This window comes from Lolium perenne, chromosome 7 (genome assembly GCF_019359855.2).
Source record: "Lolium perenne isolate Kyuss_39 chromosome 7, Kyuss_2.0, whole genome shotgun sequence".
In the NCBI taxonomy this organism is placed as follows: Eukaryota; Viridiplantae; Streptophyta; class Magnoliopsida; order Poales; family Poaceae; genus Lolium; species Lolium perenne.
In genome coordinates, this window is record NC_067250.2 from 199,912,725 (window position 1) to 199,930,382 (window position 17,658).

The 17,658-nt window shown below is 44.3% G+C and overlaps 1 protein-coding gene across 7 annotated transcripts; it reads right to left on the reverse strand.

Moving 5' to 3' along the window:
- Positions 1 to 11,777: 11,777 nt before the first annotated feature.
- On the reverse strand, positions 11,778 to 17,144 carry LOC127314516 (uncharacterized). 7 transcript variants are annotated; one of them, XR_007859704.2, is made up of 8 exons: positions 16,702 to 17,134; positions 16,542 to 16,593; positions 16,310 to 16,421; positions 15,937 to 16,041; positions 15,600 to 15,863; positions 14,846 to 15,124; positions 14,011 to 14,293; positions 11,778 to 13,927 (listed from the first exon to the last, which is right to left on the reverse strand). XR_007859704.2 is itself a non-coding variant. In XM_071823688.1 (8 exons), exons 3-7 carry the CDS (start codon positions 16,361 to 16,363, stop codon positions 15,117 to 15,119), a joined length of 474 nt encoding a protein of 157 aa, XP_071679789.1. In that variant the 5' UTR covers positions 16,364 to 16,421; positions 16,542 to 16,593; positions 16,702 to 17,136; the 3' UTR covers positions 11,778 to 13,927; positions 14,011 to 15,116. The 7 variants fall into 7 exon arrangements, 1 of the variants encoding a protein (XP_071679789.1); XR_007859703.2 differs by having other exon boundaries at positions 14,865 to 15,124; positions 16,702 to 17,133; XM_071823688.1 differs by adding an exon at positions 15,435 to 15,477 and having other exon boundaries at positions 14,011 to 15,124; positions 16,702 to 17,136.
- Positions 17,145 to 17,658: the final 514 nt, after the last annotated feature.

The following is a 17,658-nucleotide window of genomic DNA, read 5'->3' on the forward strand; positions in this document are numbered from 1 at the left end:
CTACTAAACCGGAAAGAAAAAATGTTCAATAAGCAACCGGTAAACTGAAGAAATAAACATGTTACATGCAACTTTAGTAAGGGTAGTCCCCGAGACTCAGTCGAGGTTCCGACATCTCTTATTCATAGCAAATAAGGTACAAAAAGGAACTTCTTACACCACAACTTCAAGAGTAGAAAGGACGCAACAGAGCTACATTCCACGGACGCTTGGTCTCCTCTCCGGACCTGTCCGCCTTTCCTTTCTTCCATTCTTGTGCATCAATCAGGTAATAGGCATCATTGTGGAGAGCCTTGCTCATAATGAAAGGTCCTTCCCATGGGGGGGGGGAAGCTTGTGCCGGCCTTCAGTGCGCTGCACTAGGCGTAGCACTAGGTCTCCTTCCCGGAATATCCTCGGGTTAACCTTCCGGCTGTGATAGCGTCTGAGGTTTTGCTGGTAAATGGCTGTTCTTTCCAAAGCTAATTCTCTTGCTTCTTCTAGCAAGTCCACATCGTTTTCTCGGGCCTCCTTTACCTCTTCTTCGGTATAGAGTTGCACCCTTGGTGAATCATGGAGAATGTCGGTTGGTATGACCGCTTCTGCTCCATAAACCATAAAGAATGGAGTGTATCCGGTAGACCGGTTTGGAGTTGTTCTTATACTCCACAGTACGGATGGTAGCTCATCGAGCCAACACCCCGGCGATTTTTCCACCGCATCGATGAGTCTTGGTTTGATACCGGAAAGTACCAAAGCGTTTGTTCTTTCAACTTGGCCATTGCCTTGTGGGTGTGCCACTGAGCACAAATCCAACCGGATATTGTTGTCCTCACAAAATCTTTTGAACTCACCTTGAGCAAAGTTTGTGCCATTGTCAGTGATAATGCTATGTGGGTAGCCATACCGCAAAATTACATCTTCCTTTTTCAGGGGGATTTGGTGGAAACCGGAATATGCATCCAGAAAGGACAACAACTCACACCCAGCAGTAGAATCAATCACTTGATCAATCCGGGGCAGAGGGAAAGGATCTCTTGGGCAAGCCTTGTTGAGGTTGGTGTAGTCGATGCACATGCGCCACACCTTTGGAGCTTTTGCCTCCAGGTTCTCATCTTTCTTCTTTTCGACCATTACCGGATTGGCCAGCCACTCAGTGTGCGTGACTTCCACAATGAATCCGGCAACCAGCAGTTTTGTCACTTCTTCTCCAATAATCTTCCTCCTATCTTCAGCGAACCGGCGCAAAGGTTGTCGCACCGGCTTGGCGTCCTTCCGGACGTTTAGAGAGTGCTCAGCCAGCTCCCTCGGAACACCCACCAAGTCATCAGTAGACCAGGCAAAGATATTCCGATTCTCACGGAGGAAGCTGACGAGCGCGCTTTCCTATGCTTGATCGAGGCCGGCACCGATACGAACGGTGCGCTCTGGGTAAGCCGGATCCAGCACAATGTCTTTTGTTTCATTCGTCGGCTTGAACGCCGGTGAGCCCAAGCTTCCACCCATTGCCGCTAAGCTCGATTGCGAGGACTGGGCCAGCGCAACTGCGGTTTGCATCCTCCTTTTTTCCTCTGCGATCACCAGCGATTCCGCTAGGTTTGATCCGGCAGATGTTGTTTCCAGTGAGACTTTGTAGTTTCCCACCACAGTTAGGGGTCCACGAGGTGCCGTCATCTTCATCTTGAGGTAAGCTATATGAGTTGTGGCCATGAAAGCTGCCAATGCCGGTCTTCCTAGTAGTGCGTGGTAAGGACTGTCTAGGTCCACCACTTCAAACAGAATGTTTTCCACCCGACAATTGTCACGTCCTCCGAAAGACACATCCACCCGGACTTTTCCTACCGGTGCACAGGACAGTTCCGGAACGATTCCATGGAATGTTGTGTGAGTTGGCTGAAGCATGTTTTCTGTTATGCCCAGCGTATGCATGGTGTGCCGGTACATTATGTTTATGCTGCTCCCATTGTCTATCAACACTTTACTGAATTTGACGCGAGTCGTTGGCCCTTTCATGATTGGGTCCACCACGAGAGCGTAACCTCCCGGATTCGGCATGATTTTGGGGTGATCCTCGAGCGACCATGAGATTTCCTGATCTGACCACTGCATGTATTTTGATACTGCCGGCATCACCGCGTTCACTTCCATGGAACGGCGATGTAGGCTTTGCCTGTCTGTCGGCTCAGTGACGAACATGACACAGCACATGTCTGGATCCTCATAAACATTCCGGCCCAAAGGTGCCGGTGGAGGTGGTTGGCCATGGCCCTCTCCCACCTGATTGACTTGCTGATACTGCTGCCTGTTTTGCTGAGGCTGTACCGGTAACGCATTTGCTCCAGTAAGTGGTGGTGGCGGTGGTAGTTGTTGCTGGCGCAGCATATCTTGCGATGGTGGCAATATTGTGGAGCACCCTTGTGCTTGCGCATCTTTTGCTGCTCCCTTGAGCATCAAGTACTTGGTCCAAGAACAATCCTTCGGCAGGTGGTTTGACGGGTGAGCCGGGTTCGGCGTGTGCCACCGGCAAGGTTGATCCATGGCGGCTTCCATGGTGTATTTTACGGGTTCTTGCCAATTCTTTTTCTGGCCCCAGGATTTCTTTTCGACCCATTGGTTCTTAGGACCCGCCCATGGCTGCGATTTGGTTTTCTGCCTCTGGCTGCCGCTGGCATCAGAGTTTTCTTGCACAGCAGCAACTTGCTGCGGAGCGTAGCTTCGATCCGGGAAATCTTCCCTTCTTTTGTTGTTCCGGTTGTCCCGGTATTGTTCCTGGCGCTGCTGAGGCGGGTTTGACTGTTCCGGCTCAGCTTGCACCGCCGGTTGCATTGGGTCTCCCAACGCATAGTTATCCGCCACACGTATCATCTCCGCCAAAGTTGTTGGCATGTTTCGCTGCAGCTTTTGCCACAAAGGCGAACCTCGCCGGCATCCCTGGCTAAACCAAGCAATGGCTTGTGCTTCTATCACTCCTTCACAAGAGTTTCTAATGGAGTTCCACCGGGTCAGGTAATCCCGGTCTGTTTCCTGCGGGCGCTGCACGCACAAAGCGAGCTGCTGAGGCCTGTTGGGCCTTCGGTAGGTGCTACTGAAGTTACTCACAAAGGCTTCTTCAAAGTCCAACCAGCCATTTATGCTTCCTGCCGGCAAGTTGTTCAACCAGATTCTTGCCGGTCCCACTAAAAACGTTGGCACAATTCTCACGGCCCAACGCCGGTTTCCTCCTCCGGCTACACATCCTCCGCCGCCAGCGACGTATACCGCGGTCACATAATCCGTGAGCCAATCTTCCGGCTTAGTGGTGCCATCATAAGTTTTGGTGTCACGGGGCAACTGGAAATTGCGAACCGGTGGTTGCTCTTTCATGATCCTTGGGCCAAAACACTTTGGACCCGGAGGACCCTCTGCCTCTATCATTTCAGACAGGTACACTCTATCCAGACGGTGCCTCGCATCCCGTTCTGGCAGGTGTCTTTCTCCCACGCGCTCTCCCAAAGGATTTCGGTAAGCGGTGAATCTTGTCAAGTCAGCTTCATCGTAGCGTTCCGGTACCGCGGCCCTTGCCTGCCGGTACCTTGGTGGAGGCATCTCCTCCTCATCATACGCTGCCCTTGCAGCTTGATAGTTTTGCCCGGTTTCATATCTACCGGCATGATTGTTTCCGGCATAGCCTCCTTTGGCGTAGCCTCGATCTGCCCCTTGGCTTTTTCTACCGTCATCGTGTTGCCCGGCTTGTTGTTTTTCGGCAAGAACCGGATCGTACACAGTCATCTGATGTGCGTTCATCTCTTTTTCTCTCCTTCTGTCCGGATGGGGGGACGAAGCCTGCCCGTGGGACTTGCTTACGGCATTCTTTGTTGAACGCGTGGATTTTGAGGCCGCAGCCTTGTTCAGCTTAGCCAGCTGCTCAGCATTCTGCTGCTCGATAGTTTCCAGCAGCTCTCTAACACGCTCTTGCTGTTTTGCCAAAGCATCTCCGGAAAGCGATTCACATAGCTCTACTGCAGCTTTAGCAGCTTTTATAGTTTTATCCGGGCTACTGTACTTAGGTTTTTCCACAATGCTAACAGATGCAGAGGTACTTTTGCCGGCAAGAACTTCCTTGCGCAAATCCTGATCTAGATTACGAGCTTTAAGCCGGTTCTCCGGTACCCTAGCAGCATGAGCGCTAACAGAAGCAAAGCCATGGGCAGCGTTGTACCCACGTAGGGTTAGGTTCAGCTCGCGCTGCGCCCGGACGATGTCGGCGCCGTTCGCGAGCAGCTTCTGGCGTTGTGCCTCCAGCTCCGCCTGAGCCGCTGTCGGGTCGATGTTCTGCGCGATGGGCGTTGCCAGCACGTTCATCGCCGCTTGGAGTGGTGTTTCCGGTGATGCGGAAGATGCTCCCGCAGCGCCAGCATCGCGCTCCAGCGGTGGCTTGGCCGCACGGGTCGAAGCCGCACGACCATCACCTTCATCCGCAGCCTCCTTGCCTGCACCAACCACGCCGGTCATCATTACCTCGACGCTGCCGGCAGCGCGGCCAGCACAGAGCCACCTTGGCGGGTCCGGTGCCGACAGCACCGGCGAGAGGCGCTGGCGCACAGGGACGGTGCCGAAGTAGACGCGGTGGCTGCCGAACTCGATGATGCGGCCGTTCTTGGGGAAGATGCCGCCGTTGGCGAAGCAGCCCGCGTTGTCGTTGATGAAGTCCATGGAGTAGAGGCGCTGGACGAGCGCAGACACCGTCCGCTCGCCGGCGACCTCGAGGATGCCCGCCCGAATATAAACTCCTGCAAGCGCCACTTCATGCCCCATGGTGGGCGCCAACTGTCGTCGTGGTGAACAGACAGATGCCATAGGATGGCTTAGGTTGGGGCCGAATGGACGCTAGAGGATTCGGGGGAGGGTTTGTGATTAGATGGGATGAACTTCCGGATGGTTTCCTCAAGAACCTAGCCAAGGCTAGAGGTTGAAGAAGAAAGACATAAGGAAGAACTCGCTCTAGATCATCTTCTTTATTGATCTCCACAGGTTACAAGTTTGTGCTTACAGGATTTCTTTCTCTGCTCATCGCTCCCGAGTACGGGTGTGCTCCCTCTCCTTATATAGGGGAGAGGGTGGCTTACAGGGGAAGAAACCCTAATGGCATCTTTGACTAGACAAACTACTCTACAAAGTTACTTTAATCATAGATGACACCGGGGTCTTCTTTAATCAGAGAGGCTGACGTCCTCCGGCTTCTTTCATCGTCATCCTCCTCTTTATCGTCAGGCCTTCGTTTAAAGCTACTTTGCTTAGCTCATCTTTGTCCTCTAGCTCTGGAGAGAATCTTTGACCAGTCCTGCCGACATGCTCTTCTTTCCGGTATCCCGGTGTCTTCTTTACCCGGTTCCGGTATACCCCTCTTGGGGATACCGGCTTAGCTTTACTTAGCCAAACTCTTATCTTTGTGCTCCGGTATGAACATTAAACCGGTATCTTGATGGCTTAAACCATCCGGTTTGGCATGCCTTTGGCATACCGGGGGTCATCCCCCCAACAGTGTAAATTCATCATTGGTGTCTGGAGGCCCCGCAATTTGCACTTGATGCTGATTTGCACTAGTAATTACGAGTGGTGGTTGATGTCTACGGGTGCTTCTATTCTTGTAGACAGTGTTGGGCCTCCAAGAGCAGAGGTTTGTAGAACAGCAACAAGTTTCCCTTAAGTGGATCACCCAAGGTTTATCGAACTCAGGGAGGAAGAGGTCAAAGATATCCCTCTCAAGCAACCCTGCAACCACAAAGCAAGAAGTCTCTTGTGTCCCCAACACACCTAATAGGTGCACTAGTTCGGCGAAGAGATAGTGAAATACAAGTGGTATGAATGAATATGAGCAGTAGTACGGCGCCAGAAAAGTGCTTGCTTTGGCGTGCGATTGATGGTAGTAATATTGCAGGCAGTATAAATGTAGTAAAACAGTAAACAAGCAGCGATAGCAGTATTTAGGAACAAGGCCTAGGGATCATACTTTCACTAGTGGACACTCTCAACATTGATCACATAACAGAATAAATAGATAGATGCTAGACTCTACACCCTCTTGTTGGATGATGAACACCACTAACTGTGTAGGATTACACGAACCCTCAATGCCGGAGTTAACAAGCTCCACAATATTCAATGTTCATATTTAAATAACCTTAGAGTGCATAACAGATCAACATAACCAAACCAAGTACTAACATAGCATGCACACTGTCACCTTCACACTACGAAAGGAGGAATAGATCACATCAATACTATCATAGCAATAGTTAACTTCATAATCTACAAGAGATCACAATCATAGCCTACGCCAAGTACTACACGATGCACACACTGTCACCATTACACCGTGCAGGAGGAATAAACTAATTTAATAACATCACTAGAGTAGCACACAGATAAATTGTGATACAAAACACATTGCAATCATAAAGGGATATAAATAAGCACTTCACTATGCCATTCATAATAGTGAATAAGTATTCTGTGAAATATAGCCTAAGAGACCCACACGGTGCACACACTGTCACCTTTACACACGTGGGACAAGGAGTCTCCGGAGATCACATAAGTAAAACCCACTTGACTAGCATAATGACATCTAGATTACAAGCATCATCATATGAATCTCAATCATGTAAGACAGCTCATGAGATTATTGTATTGAAGCACATAGGAGAGAGATTAACCACATAGCTACCGGTACAGCCCCGAGCCTCGATGGAGAACTACTCCCTCCTCATGGGAGATAGCAGCGTTGATGAAGATGGCGGTGGTGTTGATGGAGAAGCCTTCCGGGGGCACTTCCCCGTCCCGGCGGCGTGCCGGAACAGAGACTCCTGTCCCCCAGATCTTGGCTTCGCGATGGCGGCGGCTCTGGAAGGTTTCTCGTACCGTGGCTTTTTCGTATCGTGTTTTAGGTCAGGGACCTTTATATAGGTGAAGAGGCGGTGTCAGAAGGTCAACGAGGCGACGACACAATAGGGGGGCGCGGGCCCCCCCTTGGTCGCGCCGGCCTACTGTTTGGTGGGCATGTGGCCCCCCTCTGGCGGCTCTCGGGTGTTCTGGAAGCTTCATGCAATCCTAATATGCTGGGCGTTGATTTCGTCAGATTCCGAGAATATTTCCTTACTAGGATTTCTGAAACCAAAAACAGCAGAAAACAGCAACTGGCCCTTCGGCATCTCGTCAATAGGTTAGTTCCGGAAAATGCATCAAAACGATATAAAGTGTGAACAAAACATGTAGGTATTGTCATAAAACTAGCATGGAACATAAGAAATTATAGATACGTTTGAGACGTATCAAGCATACCCAAGCTTAGTTCCTACTCGCCCTCGAGTAGGTAAACGATAACAATGATAATTTCTTAAGTGACATGCTACCAACATAATCTTGATCAACATTATTGTAAAGCATATGAGATGAATGCAGCGATTCGAAGCAATGATGAAGATGATGAGTAAACAACTGAACCATATAACAAAGACTTTTCATGAATAGTACTTTCAAGACAAGCATCAATAAGACTTGCATAACAGTTAACTCATAAGCAATAAATTCTTAGTAGAAGGCATTGAAGCAACACAAAGGATGATTAAGTTTCAGCAATTGCTTTCAACTTGTAACATGTATATCTCATGGATAGTTGTCAACATAAAGCAATATAACAAGTGCAATAGGTAAACATGTAAGAATCAATGCACACAGTTGACACAAGTGTTTGCTTCTAAAATAGAAAGAAGTGGGTAAACTGACTCAACATAAAGTAAAAGAAAGGCCCTTCGCAGAGGGAAGCATGGATTACTATTTTTGTGCTAGAGCTTTTCATTTTGAAAACAAGAAACAATTTTGTCAACGGTAGTAATAAAGCATATGTGTTATGTATAAGATATCCTATAAGTTGCAAGCCTCATGCATAGTATACTAATAGTGCTCGCACCTTGTCCTAATTAGCTTGGGTTAACACAGATTATCATTGCATAACATATGTTTCAACCAAGTGTCACAAAGGGGTACCTCTATGCCGCCTGTACAAGGGTCTAAGGAGAAGGTTCGCATTGGATTTCTCGCTTTTGATCATACTCAACTTAGACACCCATACCGGGACAACATAGACAACAGATAATGGACTCCTCTTTTAATGCTTAAGCATTCAACAACAGTTAATATTCTCATAAGAGATTGAGGTTTTATGTCCAAACTGAAACTTCCACCATGAATCATGGCTTTAGTTAGCGGCCCAATGTTCTTCTCTAACAGTATGCATACTCAAACCATTTGATTGTGAAAACCGCCCTTACTTCAGACAAGACGAACATGCATAGCAACTCACATGATATTCAACAAAGGTAAAAGAGTTGATGGCGTCCCCAGAAAACATGGTTACCGCTCAACAAGCAACTTACTAAGAAATAAGACACATAAGTACATATTCTTCACCACGATAGTTTTTAAGCTATTTTGTCCCATGAGCTATATATTGTAAAGGTAAAGAATAGAAATTTTAAAGGTAGCACTCAAGTAATGTACTTTGGAATGGCAGAGAAATACCATGTGGTAGGTAGGTATGGTGGACACAAATGGCATAGTTTTTGGCTCAAGGATTTGGATGCACGAGAAGAATCCCTCTCAATACAAGGCTAGGCTAGCAAGGTTGTTTGAAGCAAACTCAAGTATAAAACGGTGCAGCAAGACTCACATATGAACATATTGTAAGCATTATAAGACTTTACATCGTCTTCCTTGTTGTTCAAACACCTTAACCAGAAAATATCTAGACTTAGAGAGACCAATCATGCAAACCAGATTTTAACAAGCTCTATGTAGTTATTCATTAATAGGTGCAAGGTACATGATGCAAGAGCTTAAACATGATCTATATGAGCACAACAATTGCCAAGTATCAAATTATTCAAGACATTATACCAATTACCACATGAAGCATTTTCTGTTTCCAACAATATAACAATTAACGAAGCAGTTTCAACCTTCGCCATGAAAATTAAAAGCTAAGAACACATGTGTTCATATGAACCAGCGGAGCGTGTCTCTCTCCCACACAAGCATGAATTTATTCAAACATAAACAAAAATAAAAACAAACAGACGCTCCAAGTAAAGTACATAAGATGTGACCGAATAAAAATATAGTTTCAAGAGAAGAAACCTGATAAGTTGTCGATGAAGAAGGGGATGCCTTGGGCATCCCCAAGCTTAGATGCTTGAGTCTTCTTGAAATATGCAGGGATGAACCACGGGTGCATCCCCAAGCTTAGACTCTTCGCCCTTCTTGATCATAGTATATCATCCTCCTCTCTTGACCCTTGAAAACTTCCTCCACACCAAACTTAAAACAAACTCATTAGAGGGTTAGTGCATAATCAAAAATTCACATGTTCAGAGGTGACACAATCATTCTTAACACTTCTGGACATTGCCCAAAGCTACTGGAAGTCAATGGAACAAAGAAATCCATCCCACATAGCAAAAGAGGCAATGCGAAATAAAAGGCAGAATCTGTCAAAACAGAACAGTCCGTAAAGACGAATTTTAAAGTGGCACCAGACTTGCTTAGATGAAAATGCTCAAACTGAATGAAAGTTGTGTACATATCTGAGGATCACGCACGTAAATTGGCAGATTTTTCTGAGTTACCTACAGAGAACCATACCCGAATTCGTGACAGCAAGAAATCTGTTTCTGCGCAGTAATCCAAATCTAGTATTGACTTTACTATCAAAGACTTTACTTGGCACAACAATGCAATAAAATAAAGATAAGGAGAGGTTGCTACAGTAGTAACAACTTCCAAGACTCAAATATAAAACAAAGTATTGTAGTAAAAAAAAACACATGGGTTATCTCCCAAGAAGTTCTTTCTTTATAGCCATTAAGATGGGCTCAGTAATTTTAATGATGCTCGCGCAAGAAATAAGAGTTGAAGCAAAAGAGAGCATCAAGAAGAAAATTCAAAACACATTTAAGCCTAACATTCTTCCTATGCATAGGAATCTTGTAAATAAACAAGTTCATGAAGAGCAAAGTAACAAGCATAGGAAGATAAAACCAGTGTAACTTCAAAAATTTCAGCATATAGAGAGGTGTTTTAGTAAATGAAAATTTCTACAACCATATTTTCCTCTCTCATAATAACTTTCAGAGGCATCATGAACAAACTCAACAATATAACTATCACATAAAGCATTCTTATTCACATGCATAAAAGTATCATTACTCTCCACATAAGCATAATCAATTTTATTAGTTGTAGTGGGAGCAAATTCAACAAAGTAGCTATCATTATTATTCTCATCAAGTGTAGGAGGCATAGTATAATCATAATTAAACTTATCCTCCATAGTAGGCGGCACAAGAAGACCACTATCATTATAATCATCATATATGGGAGGCATATCATAATCAACATAAACTTTCTCCTCAATACCCGGAGGGCTAAAGAGATCATTTTCATCAAAACCGACCTCCCCAAGCTTAAATTCTTCCATAGCATTAGCAACAATGGTGTTCAAAGCATTCATACTAATAACATTCCCATTAGCATGCATAAGTTCCATGGGTTTTTTAATTTTCTCTTCAAACACATTGATACGTCCCAAACGTATCTATAATTTCTTATGTTCCATGCTACTTTTATGATGATACTCACATGTTTTATACACACTAGATGACCTGTTGCGCTATCGCGCAAATGGCAGAATCAAGTTAGAATTGAAACCATAAGGTTTAGCTAATTATAGCCTCGGAGCGGAGTTCTGCCCCTCCTGCTACCGCTCCCGCCACCACCGCTGTGGTAAAGGGAGGGCAGCCGGGTTGGCTGACCATCCAGGCTGAGCTCCATCAGCATCCGACGGCGTGCATTGGAGAAAATGTCCTCGACGGGCCCTTGTCCTTCCTTTGGCTACTTCCGCTGCCCCCATTCGACGGTTCCTTCCGCCTCTCCTAATGTCTTCCTCTTCCGATCCCTTAGAGCCACCCAACATCCTTGCCATTAGGGGTCTGGATTGAACATATATTAAGCAAACTAAAGAACATTTATTGATACAAGCGAAACAAATATTAAATAAAATAGCAAAGTAACATAATAGATGTCAATTTTACACATATATATTCAACCATTTCTCTTACTCAATGAATAGTAGTGGCAGCAGAGGTATTCTGGTACAGAATATTTTAATCATAAATAATGTATGCCAGTAATAGTATAGGTACATGACCCGCTGCGCCCCGACGCAAAGGCAAAAATGAGACAGTGTTCTATCTATGGTGTTATATATGATTGAGATTTTTTTGGCCTTAAACCTTGAGGCTCATGATATGTCCCCATTCACTACACATGACAGAGTCAGGACATAGCTAACCCGCCATAATGGATGAATGAATTATAGGTCCCCATTCACGCAAGGCTGCTAAGTGCAAGTGACTTTGACACGTTGACATGACATCGACTTGAAGTCATGAGGTTTATGTCAGTAAAGTCGGTCAATCTTTGTTTGCAAGTCACGGGAGATCCTTCCTTCTTGTTGAAATGGATGAATGAATTATAACACTTTCCGCTGGCTAATCTCCTAATCTCCTTTGTTTGAGATGGTACTGCAATCATTAAATCTCAGCACAACCATGCATCAGTCTTTACGCTAAATAAGCATCTATGTATTCTAAAGAAAATGTAACTATATGATCTCGAAGTATACACAATGAGCATGTGATTCACAAGAAAGCGAGCACTTATATCAAATATATTTGTTCTCCATCACAAGTACCTTTCCAGTAAAAAAATAGATTTGGTTTAATAGTCGAAAAAATAATAGTAAGTTCAAAATTGTATTGGTGTTCCCTTTTAATATAATATAAGGACCTCATCAGAAGCTCAAAATCACTCCAGCTATATACAAATTAGTACATATGAAACACCTCTTCAGTGTTCACATCAACCACAATGAGTGTTCATTGTCTTCAACTATGCTTCCCTTTTAAATTTCTTCTACTCACACATCTATAATAATTCATGAAATCCAACGGCGAGATGTCCAACACGGTACAGCCGCTTCTTGACCTCAATCACTACCATCCTATCTCCTGCCCCTCCTATCTTCTCAATGTTGCGCTCAATAAGGGGCTCAATCCAAAACAACTATACTATAATGAATTTTTAGAAAACCTAGAGCTAGTTTAGCACATGTGTTATTTAATGCCCAACACATCAATAAATGCCGGGAGAAAACATACAAGGTGTATGATGTTGCTAGACCAAGTAGTCGTGCTTCTGAAAGAGTAAAATCTCAGTATACAAAATATTGTACAGTAATGCATTTCTTCAGCAAAATTTTCCTTTATATAGTGGATGAGAAGTGCAAACAGTAACAATTTTCACTGGTTAGTTGTAATTAGTTTCTCTCAAAAGAATTATGTTATGTTAAGGTGGTTGCAATTTTACGTCAGATTACTGTCCATAAGCTATTTCAATGTGTTATGCAGTACCACATAGTGTTGAAATGTACTCCACCTAAATACACAAACTGGCCTTTACATAAGGGCCCTCTTTTGAAACAAAGAATCTCAAGCAATTTGAAAGGAACAGCTCAATTGCTGCACAAATGAAAAAAAACACGTACAATGCATCAGCCAGGGACTATGAAATAAATCCAATTCAAGGCAGTGCTATGATGACACGAGATGAGCAGAAGCTGCCCTGTCAACATAGCCAATAAATATATTTGCAGAACCCCACATATTATACATGTAGATGTCTAGTGGTTAAATTTAAGATGTGATTTAGAGACTGAAGGTAACCACATGTTAACATAACACTAACGTATACTAAGGGCCTTCAAATATGCACTCTAGTTTCATGGAAGGTTGCATGCCCACAAACACATACTACCCTAAAAAGTCAGCGTTACTTAAAACCCTTGAAATAATAGATTTAGCAGTAATCATTCTACCAATAAGGGACCATGTAGTGATTACTTTCATTCAGGACAGTGCAAAATACTGCAGCTATTACTTTTATAATCACGTAGGGAACCACCAAAGCGAAACTGAGTATTATAACCAAGAGAAAAGGTCTGATGCTTTCAACAATAAAAAAAAGTAGTAGTGTTTCGTTTCATTATAAATTCACAGCTTAACTATGAAGATAACCTGGCCTAAAAATCAACATATGCTAAATTGGCTCTCTATGCCAACAGTTTCATAGCCAATGAAAAATCTAATATTTCTATTACATGCTCTGCATATTGAAAAAAAAAGCGAACACCGGTAATTCAAAATCTGCATGTGTCGAAAAAACATTCTACTGCTAATTCAGTATCCCCTCAAACAAACCCTTAAATGAATTGACCTCCTTGAGTAAGTTAGTAAATTAAAGATAGGATAAAATATGCTAACAGTGTATGAACCAGCAAACGAAAATACGTGGACAATACGAGGAACACCACAATAAAAATTACATGGTAAAACTGCTAATGATATACAATCCCTGTAACCTAGGTTGGGCATGTCCCTGAAGCTATTCTTGAGGTGATAGTAAATGACAATCAAAATGCATTTAACATGGAATAAAAAACCAATTCACTAAAAAACAATACATGTACAGTTCACATATATCAGAGAATGCTTAACCCTTAGATCTAAGGGTCATAGATAATCATGTAAACGAAGGGAAGTTATTATTGCGAAAGTTAAATTTGTTTGCAAGCCTCATTTGGATCTTTGCAGGGACGATTCAGCTGGAGGCTTAACAAACCTCATATAATTTAGCTGCTCTCCCACGCCCACCAGCGGCACCGCGCTGCGCCTTCTCCAACCGCCCGTCGCCCTCGACTTCCCCGTGGCCAACTGCTCCGCCCACATCATTATCTTCATTTTGGGGAGAAATGTTCTAAATAAATAATATCATATTTGACTGAACTTGAGAAAACCTAAAAAATTCATGAACAACAGCCTAAGACCATAATAATCAGCAAATGTAAACACCCGACATGATGGAAATGAGTCACTTTACCTTGACTGTCAGTCACCACAACCATTATAATTCAGTCAATGAGAAGTTGAGAATCCAAGTTTATCCATGAATGTCTGCACTAAATAATGGTACTATATTGGGATTGAGAATGTCTGCAATTAAGTGATGGATTGTTTTACCACAGAAGCAAAAGCTTCAAGTGCGGGAGATCGAAGGTGATAATCTGAAAATAATCTTCCAGAATTTATATATATGCATGCCTCCACGTAAAAGTTCAAGCCAGTTTTCAGAAGAACGAATTTCTATGATCAAAAAATTCCTCCTGTAAATGGTCATATAAAATAACAATAATTATGCCTAGCTAGAATAGATATCTAATCACCAGAGAAAGTTTATGCTACCATTTTTCAATGGAGAGATAAACTAAAATATAAAATATAGATAGCGACAAAATAGGCTAGCAGTTTCCAATGCTGACATAAACTAAATGCAAAAAATAGAATGACAAATTCACTCAAAGTAGAAAATAAATCTTAGTCTGAGCAAGGCAATACATATTGCAAACCAAGATTAATTTATCAATAGACATAAAGAGAGGTGAGATGGGGATAAGTGAGTAAACCTGTACTACTACACCCAGAATTAGCAAAGGAAATGACATCCTAAGAAAAAAAGAACAAAATCACAAAGTGCGAGTATGAATCTGTAGCTCTTGACGAACAAAAAATCACGATATTTCTCATGAAGGATAAAAATGGAAAGAGGAGCATCTGTACTATATATACTGTATATTTAAAACTGCACATATTCACATTAATTAGTTGTATTATATGTTCACGCTTGAGTAAAACTATGAAAGACAAGAGTCAAGAACCTCTGTATTGTATGCTTACAAAGAAACCAAACACCTCTTGTTCTTGAAGTTCCCTGAGATTGAAGGCAATGTGGAAGCGGGTAAACTGGAGGGAATGAGAGGCAGCCGACGACTCCGTACAGGGCATGGCGGAGTAGAGAGGTGATGGCAGTGCTGCATAACGCAGCGACAACGACGACACGGGGTGGCAATGTGGTCATTAAGGATTGGGAGTAGCAGCTGTTGAGAGCTCGACCATGAAACCATGAAGAGGCCCTCTGCGCAAATCTTCTCAGATTCCTATAAAATGAATTGTTAGGAACATATTAAGATACATTATCAAGGTAATTATAGATTACCCTTAATTCACCGCTATTGATATTTACATTATAATTTCTTTAGAAATGCAATACTGTATTCCTTTTTCCAATAATTGTATAAATGAACTTGAAACATCAGTACACAAGAACCAAGAATAAAGTTTGCACGACCAAGAAAATGGGTACATTTGCAGAATTTCAGCCAACAAGGTTGTCTCCAAGTTGATAAGCCAATATGATGGTATAACTATTATTGTTCTTCTCTGAATAAAATTACAGAAGGTTACCACCTTCAAACGTATATAAACCTACTCCCTGATTAGTAGCATCCATCTGCATGATTTATTATGAAATCAGAAATATAGATGAGGATAAGGGAAAATAATACCAAGCAAGACGAGTGTAAACACGAGATCAGAATAGAAAGAAGGGGCAGTTTTTGACAGACTATATACCTGGGCGATGTGGAGCACCAGAATTGCAATCAATTGAATCGTTTCCGGCCGGCCGCACTGCTCTTTCTCCCCCAGGCGTTTGCACTTTTCCTCTCTCTTTTCCCTCGTGGTGCTGCTCGCCATGACCTCTGTGCTGCTGAACCTCCAAGCAAGAAACATAAGAAACTTCGCAGTAGCAGTATAGGAAGCTCTTCCTCCCCCAGGCGTTTGCACTTTTCCTCTCTCTTTTCCCTCGTGGTGCTGCTCGCCATGACCTCTGTGCTGCTGAACCTCCAAGCAAGAAACATAAGAAACTTCGCAGTAGCAGTATAGGAAGGCGCATGTCAACAAATCGTACCACGCTGAGGAGGTGCCAGAATACTCGCCCTGGCCGACGACGCGCAGCTTCCGCTCCTCTTCGACTGCTTCGGCCGACCGGATCCTGACTGTTCACTATGTTGTCCTGCAATATTCATCGCATCAAGGCAGTTCAACATCAAAGCATTATCGATGAACCGACTAAGCCATCCATCATGAGTCATAGGTTAACTAAAATAAAACCATATTTTGCCTTTTCTATTGTTATTTATAAATCTACCCACAAGCATCGTCAACCTCTCCATGAGCATATATCAAAAATGCATATATTGTTCAATAAATGCAGCAATTAAGTAAATATAAACCTTAGGAACGATTTTTTCGCAATTATCCACAGAGATGAGATAACCAACCTCTAGTCGGGCGTCTTGGCACTCAGACCCATCACCACCATTGCGTGAGCACATATCAACCAGTCATTTACGCCCATTTCACACATCTTTTCCTTGTGAATGTACACGCTTCCTACAGACGATTCATGAGCACAAAACAAGTAAGCATGTGTAGTTCAATCACTGCAGAAATTATCTAAATACTGGAGAGAAAATATTAAGCAAAATCAGGGGAAAAGAAATTAAGAATCACCTCGCACCCAAGGAAAGGGAAGCATCAGTGCACACCCTCCTCCACTCACACCCTGCGTAGGAGAAGAAAATCTGAAACAACCTCTTGCGCCTCCTCCTTGGGAACTTAAATACCACCATGTACAGCACAAGAGGGGATCATGGAGAGTGGGGGATCTCACCCTTGAAGCCTGAGCAATAGAAATCGGAGGGTGATGATCTTCTCTTCTTCTTCTCCTTCTCTTGTCTCATTCTCTCTGCCCCTTGCTGCTCCTCCACCTCGAGCCCCGCTCCACCCCGTTGGTGCTCCTCCACCTCCGTCCCAACATGGCCCCTCGAGATCCCTCCCCTGCTCCACCTCCAGAACCACCTCCCTCTCCCACTTCTCCACCAGAAACGCCCTAGATGCGACTTCCTCGTCCAACCTCCATGGCAGCCTCGCCCCACCCATGTTTTGCAACAAAAATGGGGGCAAAACTGGTGCGGCGAGCTGGGGAGGAGGGAGGACGGCAGGCTAGGGAGGAGGGACGGCGGCGGGCTGGGGAGGAGGGAGGCACGGGAGTGAGGAGGAGAGGAGGACAGGTGGGGAATTGAGGATTGGGTCGCTCTCTAGGGTTTCGCTTGAGCAGGACGTGAAGGAGCCGGTGCGGCTGTCTCTGCTCGCTGGCCCCCCCATGCGGCCGGACCCATCCGTCAGCAACCCATCAAGGAAGGCAAGAGGTAATAAACGTTTTTACCTGATCCAACGGCTGCAGGCAAAAGTGGGCGATAGAAATTATTGTAGCAGGCAAATCGGACGGCGGACGAAGGTTTGCCCCCGGAGGTGCCTCGGTTGAGCGGGTACTCTAGCATCATTTATAGGAGAAATTATATGTCGTTATTATGCATTTTCTGGCACTAACCTATTGACGAGATGCCGAAGAGCCAGTTGCTGTTTTCTGCTGTTTTTGGTTTCAGAAATCCTAGTAAGGAAATATTCTCGGAATTGGACGAAATCAACGCCCAGGGTCCTATTTTCACAGGAAGCTTCCAGAAGTCCGAGGGAGAGACGAAGTGGGGCCACGGGGTGCCGCCACACTAGGGCGGCGCGGCCTAGAGGGGGCCCGCGCGGCCCTAGCATGTGGGGCCCCCGTGACTCT

Coding starts and splice junctions, on each gene's coding strand:
- LOC127314516 (XM_071823688.1), bottom strand. CDS start 16,363: ATGTGCTCACGCAATGGTGGTGATGGGTCTGAGTGCCAAGACGCCCGA. Junction 15,864..15,936: donor TCTGGCACCTCCTCAGCGTG/GTACGATTTGTT, acceptor TTGGAGGTTCAG/CAGCACAGAGGTCATGGCGA. Junction 15,478..15,599: donor TGGTGCTCCACATCGCCCAG/GTATATAGTCTG, acceptor TAAATCATGCAG/ATGGATGCTACTAATCAGGG.